The sequence below is a fragment of the Elgaria multicarinata genome, chromosome 2, assembly GCF_023053635.1.
Source record: "Elgaria multicarinata webbii isolate HBS135686 ecotype San Diego chromosome 2, rElgMul1.1.pri, whole genome shotgun sequence".
NCBI classification, from domain to species: domain Eukaryota; kingdom Metazoa; phylum Chordata; class Lepidosauria; order Squamata; family Anguidae; genus Elgaria; species Elgaria multicarinata.
This window is the reverse complement of record NC_086172.1, coordinates 44,136,401-44,148,625: the sequence shown is the minus strand read 5'-3', so window position 1 is coordinate 44,148,625 and position 12,225 is coordinate 44,136,401. Positions and strand designations below refer to the sequence as shown.

Below are 12,225 nucleotides of genomic sequence, written 5' to 3'. Positions count from 1 at the left end.
AGAAAGCACATTTCAAACAGACTTCTCTAGCGAAACCACACTGTAGTTAATGTGTGAGACGGAACATTTGGGAAAGAAACAAAATCACATGAAGCATAATCCAATGTTGTACAAGTGGATTTCTCTTTGCACTGCAGCTGCCTGCGCATTCCAAAAAATATATTCTGCAGGGGGAGGGGAACCCTCCAGAGCAGATTTTTATTGTACATGGTGAAAAGGAAGGGGAAGAGGGAATCGCTCCTCTCCCCGTTCTGCTGACAGAGATCATTCTGCAGCAGGATATGCTAACTGGATTCTACCCATAACCTATTTAACCATGATAACTGGACATTATTAACAGAAGTAAGGAACGTTTGTCATCCCTAATATTTCTAAATAGAACTGTTTCTTTAAAAAAAAAAAACATTTTTACCAATCTATCATAATTAGAAAACAAACATTCCTTAATTCTGAATTATTTGCCCAATTCGAACTATAGTATTTCAACGTATTTAACATGGATCACATGAGTAGTAAAGGTTCAAATCAGTTCCCTTCCTGGCACACATAGAGGAGAGGCTGCAGCTCAGTGGTAGAGCACCAGCTTTGCATTCAGAAGGTCCCAAGTTTGATCCCTGGCAACTCCAGGAGGGGTGTCTATATGCAGGGAAAGCCCTGCGGTGGTTGCAAGTCTGCACTGTGTCAGCTATATGACGCAGACGTAGCTTCGCAGCCACTGCGGGGCTTTCCTACAAAGCTGTGCATTCAAAAAGTCGGGGAGTTACCCTAACCTTTTCAGTGGGAATGAGGTCAGTACAGCTCTTGCACCATCTGACATCACTCCAGGGCCAATCCAGGAGCAGTGCTTGGTCTCCTTCCACCAGGAAGAGGGCGGAGGGGGTGTCTCCAGTATCCATATGGCCACCAGAAACCCGTGCTTCCTCCTTGGTGTCAGGATTAGCCGATGCCACCACAGTGGAGTAAAACCACAGGGTTTTGGGGGAGCTGGCACCAACTCAGCACCATGAAGACAGACCCAGGGAGGGCTGGTAAAATTCCTGTCTGAAATTCTGGAGAACTGCTGCCAGTCAGTGCTGACCATACTGGACTAGATGGACCCATGGTCTGACTCAGGATAAGGCAGCTTCATAAGTTTCTGTCCTTCTTACTTTCAAATAAACATGCACTGTATTGCAATAGATGTGAGAGGGAGCTGCTACTATGGGCTGGTGTTTTTTTACCCATGAAAGGGGCATTTTTCATTGTTAATCCATGGAGCTCTGGTTCCAACAAAACTGCCTTTTGCCACTCTTTGATGATCTGGCAAATGGGACATCATCATAATATCTCTGCTCTTTGACATTGCCCCTTCCATGCAGTAGAATTACTACAGGAGAAGATGTGTGTAGGGTTATAACGACGGAACTCTCTCCGCTGGTGTCCCATAAACACTTGCCCCAGTTCTCCAGTGTCCCCACTCAGCTCATTCTCTGAGCCATTATCTTTCCAGCCCTGTGCAAAACTATACAGTGTGGGGTGGGGGTGGGGTGTGGGGTGCTGAACCTCTTTGAGGCCAAGTGCCAAATTCCATTTTAGTGAAGCTCCCAGGAGTTGCATTCCAGGAAGGGGGTGCAGGGAGGCAAAAGCAGTGTGGCCAAAATTGCAAAAAAATATACCAGCCTATATTAGCACAAAGCTCTTACTGCTGATAACCAAGTCTTAGGAGAATCATTTCAACCCTTTTAGAAGGGAGAAAAATGCACAGTAGAAGGGAGAAAAATGCACAATGATCAATGATTGGGGGGAAAGGGCATGGGAGACCCCGGAGAGCTGAAGTGGGATCCCAGGGCCAGATTGGAACTTGAAGTAAGTTTCTGCATCCCTGCTGTACAGTATCATGGCACCAAAGATGGTGTCAGCACCATTTCTTCAGCAGCAGCCAGATCAAGACCAAGAGAAGAACCTAAATCTTGTGCACTTTATTGTTGGTCCAAAGAGCCATGGGGTGAGTGCTCAATGTGTACATGAATTCCACAGAAGAAGCATCAACATTCCCCTTAACCTCAATGAATTCACATCCGGGGGTGGGTGGGTTAGAAAATGCACACCAAGGATATGCTATATCATTCAGTCCCCAACATCTGAAGCATGATATCTTTAACTTTATGAACTGGTCAGAACGTTTCTTAAGTACCAACAGATGATCAAGTAACATCTAATCAGTGTCACAAGCTTTCTGAAAATTTGACATACCGGTATTATGTCCAAAATATCAGATAGCTTTTGTTAAACGATCCCTTCCCATTTACTGATGCTTTACGAGCATTCCCCCCCCCTCTTCTGAAGCTTAAAGATTCAGACCCTAAAGGACAATACATAGTTTTAATCAACTTACGGCAATTTCTCTCATCTGAGGTGCCATTATCATAACAGTTGTTTATACCATTGCAGACGTATTCAAGAGATATACACCTTCCATTATTGCAAGTAAATTCTGTGTGGGAGTCACAAGTTCGGAACAAGCAGCCCACCTCGTCACTGTTGTCTCCACAGTCATTGTAGTGATCGCAGCGATAAGCATAGCGTACACACCGCCCATTGCCACAGGTGAAAGCTGTTGGCTGACAGGTATGAAAAGCTGAGGGAGAGAAACGTCACAAAGAAATGTCACTGACAGAAGAGAACCTACAAGCCTTGACAAATACATCAAAGAAATACACACCACTTTGTTTTACCTGCCAGGGCAAACACGGCTGCAAAACGGACTGCATGTAAAATAAAATACACATCTTGCATCAGTCAAATGGGAGGCAATTTTTTTAAGAAACAACAACAACAACGTTTTTTTACATGATGGGAAAATTTCCAGAGATTACAAATCCCTATAAATTCCTTCTTGCCTTATAAGAGAGAGAGAAGTTTAAATGGAAAGGGAGAAGTTGGGGTCCTGTAGCTAAGACATTGCCACAAAGCTACAAAACAGAGTTAAAAGTCAATGGGGAAAATGACATTTGCTGACTTTATTCTGGATCTGCTCCAGGAATGTTAACTGAGGCCATGGCTAGACGGGGCGATATCCCGGGGATCGCCCCAGGATCATCCCTGTGCATCCACATGACGCACAGGGGATCCCTGCCTTGCCCCAGGATAACCAGGACAGCTTTAATCCTGGTTTTTCCCGCAGTCCTGGGATCATCCTGTGACCGCGGGACATGTGGGCAGGCATCCCAGTTTCTCCCAGCTCCTCGCAAGTAACCACGAGGAGCCGGGAACCGGGCATGGAGTTCCTCAGGAGCTCTGTGCCCATCAGGGGTGGGGTGGGGGGAGCAGAAGGGTTTTTTATTTTAAAAAAAACCTTTTTCAGCGGAGCGCTCCTGCACTCATTTCTGATACGAAAAAACCAAACAAGATGGTGGGAGTGACATCCTCTTCCTCCCAGGACGTAGTGCGTGGCGTGTAAATCCTCCACCACCACCCCAGTGTAGACATGCCCTGAATGTTAACAGAAAGGGGGCAAAGTGCTCTGCTATAACTTCCCCTTGTGTGGATGCTGCTCCATACCTAAGTCCTCCCTCCCTTGTTAGCACTCTCCAGTGCAGAGAGAGCTGTGCTCCCAGGGCAGGTATGTGCACCTAAGAGGGCGCTTAGGGGAGGGGGGGTGGAGTAGGGTAAGAGCCCGAAGTATGCAACATACTTATAGATAATTGATGAGGAAAGAAACCGTATTAGAGATACTCCAACTATTACTGGTTTAATTAAGAACCTTTCATGCTTCAAGGAGCTTTCCTCCCTTAACAACAAAGAGTCCTGTGGCACCTTAAAGACTAACGACAGCTAAAAGACTTATATTATCACGTTGGAAGGACAAATGCTCACTTCCCATAATGCAATGGATCGAGGACTTAACGTCATCAACATTTGAACGGCTGTTATACAGGCGCGACTTGTGAGTGGATAAATACATGGATATGTGGTCTGCTTTTCTTGAAACCTATGTATAACTCTCCCCCACCCCACCCCTTTTTTTAAAAAAATGAATGGTATACCTGATGGAAAAAATGATGATATTCCTATGTACACAATGTGTTGTTGTTGTCGTCATTTTTTATGATTTACCTTTTTCCGTTTTGTTAATAAACACAATAAAAAAAGAAAAGAAGGAAGGAAGGAAGGAAGGAAGGAAGGAAGGAAGGAAGAAAAGACTAACATAGATTAGCCTTGTTATTAGTTATGTCTTTTAGGTGCCACAAGACTTGTTTCTGCTGCAACAGACTAGCCTGGCTACCTCTGGAAACCCCTCACTTAAGTCACACACCTATGCTATTATTATTATCTTTTTCAATGCTAAAATTGGGCAAATACTTCCCAGACCTTCCTGAAATCAGGTTATTATTTTTTTCTATACTGTCTGAATCTAACAACATTAGATACAAACTAAGACGTTCATTTCAATTTGCCGTGTCTTCCACTGCAAGAATTACATGTTGAATTAATGTAGCTTTTGTACACAAACCTGGTCACTGAAACCAAATGGGTCTCTGATCAAACAAGATACTGGTTATCCCTTCACCTTTTTAAAAATGTATTCCCCCACCCCCAGATCAATAAAAACTCAGCGAGAGCTTCAGATTCAGTCATAGAAGTGCTTACCGCACACACTTTCCAGTTCATCACTGCCATCCCCACAATCATTATCGTTGTCACACTTCCAGCGCTCCGAGATGCAATGGCCATTAAGACAGGTGAACAGGGATCCCTCACACCTGGTGCCGTTGTCAGCAATACAATGCTTGTTGTTGTTGGCTAAATACCAGCGTCCTTCAGCCGGGCACTGACACTCCGCACCAGCGGGGCCTATATTTAATCACAACAAAAGCAACAACCACCATTTTAACAGGTCCAATATCTCTGCATCAAGCATCCCCCATCCCCCAAAACGTACGTTTTAAGTCTTCATTGAAAGATGGCACAAGGCTCTCAGTGTTTTAACTGCACTCTACAGCGGTCTCTGTTTAAGTGCTCTGGAGGAGCTCTGCTTGTTAATGAGGCTATAAGAGTAAGTGGTTTCAGGACTACCACTGTTATATTTTATATTGGCATGAAAATGAATTTAGGGGGTAAAATCCAGCATAATTTCTACTGAGAGTAGACTCATTGAAATAAATGGGACAAGTTTGTAATGGCTCACTTAAATCCCATTTATTTCAATAAGTCTACTCTAGGTAGGATTTAGGTTGGATTTTACTCAAGGGTTCTAGGGAAGGCCTTAATGAATAGGTATTTTGCAATGCATGTAGCATCTGTGCCCTGTGATGTTTTCAAATATACTTAGAACCAAGCTGCCTCTCTTCCACCTTGCACCAGTGGAAATTTAATCACAGACTTCAAAAGCAGATCTATACTAAATGGCAATTTTGAAAAATGTTAAAACTCTTACATTTAAAACACAGGGCTCACCTATACCAAGTAGGATAGTCCACTATGAAAGTGGTATATAAAAGGCAGGAGGCATACCAAGCAGGAATTAGCGGTATGAAAGCGGTATATGGCGTGTGTCAATGGGCCCCAACAGTTGTCAGTGCACTTCAATACCGCTATAAAGCAGTAGTGTGGCTCCTGCCTTTTATATACTGTTTTCATAGTGGAAAATCCTGCTTGGTGTAGATGATCCCACAACCACAAAATACACAGTTTGTTATAGACTGATGTTGCCACCCATAATCAGTAGTGTGGTGAAACTGGAGAATGTTACCATCATACTTTGTTTATATTCCCCTCTTCCCTCCAATAAGAAGTCCAAAGTGGCTAACAACATCATACAGAATTCAATATCGTTTCAAAGAAAATAATGTTGCAAATGTTTCAGACACAACACTCAAGACATTTTTCACATTGACATTTTGATTTGCTTAGAGGTATGAAGCATATAAACTGTTGCATTAACACACACGCATGTACACGCACACTTAGATGATGGTTCCCTTGCTGTGTCCTGGGTGCTCGTACTCCAGCCTCTCCATAACAGATACCTATGGCACATGCCCAGTCTTGAGAAAAGCAGAGCACCATGGGTGTGTATCTCCTAGATGGGAGCTATTGTGACTGCCTTGTGACTCCAGCAGTTTCCATGAATGTTAGATGGTCCCCAGGCAATGCAATCTCCCAGATCTAGGTCAGTGGTAGAACTCATGTTTTCCATGCATTAAGTCCTGAGGTTCAATCTCTGGTATCATCAGTTAAAAGTATCAGGTATCAGATGATGGGAAAGACCCCTCTCTGACACTCCAGTGAGCTGTGGCCTGTCAAAGTAGACAAGACTGAACTGATGGTCTAAGTCAACTTTCTATTTCAATCTCAGGTATGGATGGCTTTTGTCCAGGCTTAGCAATTTGGACTGGTGCATATGTGCTGTGGAATCTGGAAATTCCTAGTGCAATTAAATACTAATAAAGTAACCGATGCCAAAAAATCCAATAATGTGCAAGAATTTAAAACAATAGCCACTTCAACTGATCTGATGTTTTGCTCAAACCCAGCACTCTTCCACAATTCACATTTTTTTAAATTCATTATTCCCTGTCCCCAAATATTTTACCTGTTACACAGATGTGACTGCAACCGCCATTAAACTGGTTACAAGGATTGGTGCACTGCTGTTGCTTGCTTTTGGCCCAAACATGAATATCCATTGGCCTGCTCGGCAGGCTCGAGATCATAACCACCTGATCTGACCCATCATATTTGTTGGCTCGATAAATACTTCGGGTATTCCAGTCTGTCCAGTAGATGTGCTGATCAAACAGAGTCATGGCAAATGGATATAAGGCCGTGCTAATAATAACCTCGCGATTTCCACCTGTAAGGGAGCTGCGCTCAATCTTCTGTCTAAAACAAGTAGGAAATGTTAGCATTTGAACACACATTATGGGCCTCCAACTTTCCATGCATTTATAAGTGTCTACATATGGGGGATGTTAGCCTTAGCTAGACGGGGCGATATACCGGGGCGATCCACAGGATCATCCCTGTGCGTCCACATGATGCACAGGGGACCCCAGGATCAGGGAGGTATGATCCTTCCCTTGCCCCGGGATCTCACCCTACACTTTAGGCCTGCTTTTCCTGCAGTCTTGGGCTGAGCCCAAGACCGCGAAACGTGTGTGCGGGCGTCACGGTTTGTCCCGGTTCCTCGTGAGGAGCTGGGACCCACGCATGGGACGCAGAGCTCCTCAGGAGCTCTGTGCCCATCAGGGGTGGGGTGGGGGGAGTGGGGGAAATTATTAATTTTTTAAAAAAAACCTTACCTTTTGAGCACGAGTGCTCATGTGCATCTTCTGTTTCTTTAAAAAAAACAAAATGGTGGGCGCAACGTCCTCTCCTTCTGAGGCCGTCACACGCTGCGTGTAAACAGAGAGGGGATCTCGCGATAAAAACATCGTGAGATCTTCACCCCTCCGTCACGCAATAACAGGTAGGTCTAGCTAAGGCCATTGAGACACACACCAAAGCTCATTGTTAAATTTGTTAGTTTTTAAGGTGCCACAATTGTTGTTCATTCAAGACTCTGTTACTTGAAATCATTAGCGTTTGTGCAGAATATTCTACATCATATTACAGACTAGGATCCCGTACAACGCTAACGGTAAAATATATAGTGCCCAAGGGTAAGCAAATGAAACACAAATACATACAAATTTGCATCAGCCCAATAAAGCTGCTGTTCCTCATAGTCCAGTGTAAGTCCATTTGGCCATATTAAGTTGGTGCTTACAATGGCAGTCCTGAAATTTCCTCCAAGTGTCGCTCGTTCGATCTTAGCACTGGAACTCCAGTCGGTCCAGTACATGTACCTATGGACAATACAATTGAGAAAGGCATCTTGATGGCAAATCAAGGAACCGGTAAAGAAACCTACTATGGCAGTAAAATACCACTGAGTAAGCACAGGAAAGGGGAAGGTGTGTGGAGAAAGTTAAGTGGCTGGAAGGACTGCCCCAGAGCCTTTACTGGGAAGGTCCTCAACAACCTCTGGGAAAGGGGCCAGAATACTGAAGCAAGCTGTCTCAGATGAGGAGATGAACAGCTGGACCCTAAAGCTGGCTGTGGCAATGGCAGTCTACTGTGGGCTTTATCAAATGTCCACTTGTGCAAAGTTACAAAACACAACATTTTACATGTGTTGAAGGGACGTTTGGAGATGATTCACACAACTCTTTTTGCACAACCACAAGAAGCCTTATTTGACCTGGCTGAGTGGTTAACATTTCACATGGTGGCTCTGTCACTTGGCTTGACTTACACCCACCAACATTTGATGCCATTTGTAATTATTACTGTAAGGAAAGGAGAGGCGGCCCACCTCAGTCCACACATCACAACAACCCAGGAGTTTCTTTAAATCTTGGGTTGTAGGGAACGCAGCAGTCTGCTGGTACAGGATGCCCGATTGCTCCCATTTTTTAAAGATCACTTGCTGCACTACAGGTATGCAATGGCTCAACAACAACACACACACACAAACAATTGTTTTAAAGAAAATCCACAGAGATGAGACAAATAAGAAAGCAAGAAGGAGCAAAAACCTAGCCAATGTACAAAGAACTCAGTGAGGAGAACAAGCCATTAATGGAGAAAGTTCTCAATGCAGCCGCTTGCGTAATTGTCGGAAGAGAACTGAGCAAGTGTAGACAACCATTTCTAGCCTCATGGGAGAACAACAATGCCTTCCTCCTACCTTAAGGTGCTCTGAACAGGAACAGAGTCCCAAATCTGAAACTGCAGAGAGGACCATGAAAAAGAACTGGATATTTCAAAGATTCCCATATTAATGTTGGGAAGATGAAGGCAAAGAAAAACCCCACTATACAGCAATAGCTATCCCTTGTTTCACTATGCAGAGAGTACAGCTTACCCTTGGCAAGGATCCAAAACAATGGCCCTTGGACGTGGAACACGGGCCACTATGGAGCGATTAGATCCATCCACAGCCATTGAACTGATAGTCTGATTTAGATAGTCACTGTAATAAATTCTGTTGTTGATCCAATCAAAGGCTATGCCATCTGGAGTTCCCAAATCTTAAGATGCATTAAACAATGCAACAGAGAACAAACAAATTTCTGCATGAAAATGTTATCTAATCAATCAACATGTCCAAAACCCTCTCTTATTCTAGCTTGGTTATCAGTGGTAGTTTGTCTGTTTTAACTAAGGAACATATTTTACAATGTAACATGAGGTAAGGAATCTGCTCCCAAACAGATAGAATGAAGCATACTTGAGACTGTGAAAGTATGAATATTCCTGAGCTAGGCAATTTCTACATCATAGCTATGGACTTTATTTTATATATATATATATACTGCCTTCATGTGCTTTGTTTTTCTATATATGCAAGGAAACAGAACAGATGCGGCATCTGTAATACTGTTAGCAATAACCATTCAAAGCCCATTTATTTGGGGGAAAGCGCACTTAACTGAAATCAGCTGACCTAATTCCAGGCAAACGTATTTAGGATTGTGGTATATTAGCATAATCACTGACACAGTTGGAGTAATATCCTGGCTGAGGAATCATTTAAAGTTCCAGCAAAAGCATACAACTCAATATCAAACAAAATGATTCAGAAGTATTATAAGCTAGAAATATAGAATAAATTCTATTCCTAATGATATTTACATAGAAGTAAGTCTTCCTGGGAGTTGCTTCCAAGAAAACATATTCAGAAGTACAGCCAGTTATATTTACTCAGCACAAAAATTCTATTGAGTTCAGTGGGACTTACTTCCTGGTAATTATACTTATAGCTGCATGTTCCTTTCGATAACTGCTGCAAACTATGTCACACAGATGTGATTTCAATAACCAATCAAATAATCAGGTTGCAATACTATGCAAATTTACTTCAGAGTAAGTCCCACTCAACCCATTTGGACTTCCTTCTGGGCAAATATCCATAGATAGGATGGGGCTATAAGAGTCCTGAATTCTGATATTTAATGCACTTTACCTGATGCTACTTCTGTTGGGTTAACAGTTCCAGAATAGACACTAATAGAACTGATTCTTCCCGTGCCTGCTGGAGAACTTTGAGTGAAATAGATTATGTTGCTCACACTGTCGTAATCCAGAGCAACTGCAGTTCTTAATACATTCATTGTACGAAACGGAGGGCTATGATTCTCAGGATCCAGGTGTATGCTTCTAAGGGAATTCTCCAAAGCAAAGATCAGGTAGTTGTCCGTTGAAATGGAACACCTTTTACCATCATTTTCTAGCATTCCAAATGCACATCCACACTTAGGCGTTTGCAGATCAGGAAGTGCAAAACACAGATGGAAACAGCCTCCGTTGTTCTCCAGGCACGGATTGTTGTTGACATCAGCGGGTAATTGTGACTGATATTGGCTGTTGTAAATGGTAACATCCCTCAGCCAATTGATGTTGTCTCTTATCACGGTTGGCTGTTCGGTATTTCCTGGCTCTTTGCTGGCTTGGAAGATTTTTTTCAAGTTCCTATCCACCCAAATCATAGAGTTTTCAAAAACAGTAATGCCATATGGAGTTGGGTAACGGCTGCCATAGCGGACAATTTCAGGCTCTCCACCTTCATGTGAAATTCTTGCAATCATGTCTAAAGAATCGTCAACCCAATAAATGTAACCATTGCTGTGATCTACTGCTAAACCACGTGGTGTGACAATACCTTCGGATACCAGTGTGGTCCTATTGGTGCAGTCAAGAAGGCCACGTTCTATCTTGGGGTTCTGTCCATAGTCGGCCCAAAAGAGGTATCTGTTTTTGGGGTCTACTACAATATGTCTTGGCATATCCACAGTGGTTTTAAGTAGTACACGACGATAAGTAGTATTTAAACGCACAACTTCGATAAATGTCTCAATCAGGAATGCATTGGTAAAATAGAGGTTTCCTGTGTACAGTAAAAGAAAATATAAAAAACTGCAACACGTATTATCTATAAGCTTCAGAGCCTAGTACCATAGTTGAAATTCTAAAATAACATATGTAAGCATAGTATAGAAATTTTAAAGAAAGATTCTACAAAGTAGGTTCTATATAGCTATAACTATGGCTTACTTTTCTTAATTGTGGTTAAGTTTTATATCTGAATACCTAAACCATGGTTAAGAATTGGCCACAAACCAGCATGATTTGATGTGGATTTGCAAATTTTAGTTTGCATTAACCTTATTTAAGTTTTATATCTTTACTCAGCAAACCATAGTTAAGAAAAATTCTCCACTTTTCCAGATTCTTGGCTTGCAAGGTGGCAAGCAGTTTTGCTGGTATCTCCCATATACTTTCTCCCAGAGTGGGGCTTAGCTCAATGAATTAAACCAGAGTTTCATATCAGCTGCGTTTTGACATAATACTAACCCATGGTTTAGTGTTATAAATGAGCCCCAGCAAGCTTTGAATTTGCATATCCCCCTCTCCTTCTCTGGTGGAAAGCTTAGAAGATTGGAAGTTTACACTCCTGTTTTAAATTAACCACGGTTTAGTTGTTGTCCAAACAATAAACTTTGCTTAATCTTAACTACGGTTACTAGAAGCAAGCCAGCTTCATAAACTATGGCCAGCTTGTGGCCTGTTCAGACAACACAATAAGCCATGATTAGGCCGCTAACCATTTTGCAGCAAGTGGTTAGTGAGCATGTTCAAACCATGGTTATGTAGCCACCATGTTTAGGAATGGTTCACACGACATGCTAAGCCATAACGTTTAGCTCAAAACGCTTAACCATTGTGGTTTACCGTGTTGTCTGAACAGGGCCATAGTAAAGATTAACCACAACTTCTCCAGAGTTCAGATGTCATGACAAGCTACAGTGAATCTTAAATGGAAGTGAAATCTTCTGAACTCCTCTTCACAGCTGTGCTGGAAAAGGAGAGGAGAGGTTGAAGCATATAAGCCTAAGGCTCACTGATGCTCATTCTTGAACAAGGCTGGTATGTTTGGGAACTTAGCTAGGGTCAACACAACAAACCATAGTTGACACTGCATGTTAAATGTTACGTCAGCACCAGACCTTCAACACCAATTCAAAGTATCTGCATCACCTTTTTATTCTCCAGGATTTTAATAGTCTATAAATTAATTTTAACTTTGCTGTTTTAAATTTGTAATTTAAATTTGTATTTTTGCATTGCTGCTGTTTTTATCTTGGTTGTGCTTTTATACTGTATTTTATATTATGGTTTTATACTGTTGTTTTATACTTT

At 42.4% G+C, this 12,225-nt stretch overlaps 1 protein-coding gene across 1 annotated transcript in view; it reads right to left on the bottom strand.

Moving 5' to 3' along the window:
• Nucleotides 1-12,225, bottom strand: part of LRP2 (LDL receptor related protein 2) — a 173,790-nt gene that overhangs the window by 53,116 nt on the left and 108,449 nt on the right. The window contains exons 40-45 of the mRNA XM_063118309.1: nt 9,992-10,912; nt 8,891-9,056; nt 7,671-7,829; nt 6,575-6,864; nt 4,630-4,833; nt 2,375-2,617 (exon numbers count right to left, since the gene is read on the bottom strand). Coding sequence (XP_062974379.1) covers nt 2,375-2,617; nt 4,630-4,833; nt 6,575-6,864; nt 7,671-7,829; nt 8,891-9,056; nt 9,992-10,912 — 1,983 coding nt within the window. The remainder of the gene's footprint in view (nt 1-2,374; nt 2,618-4,629; nt 4,834-6,574; nt 6,865-7,670; nt 7,830-8,890; nt 9,057-9,991; nt 10,913-12,225) is intronic.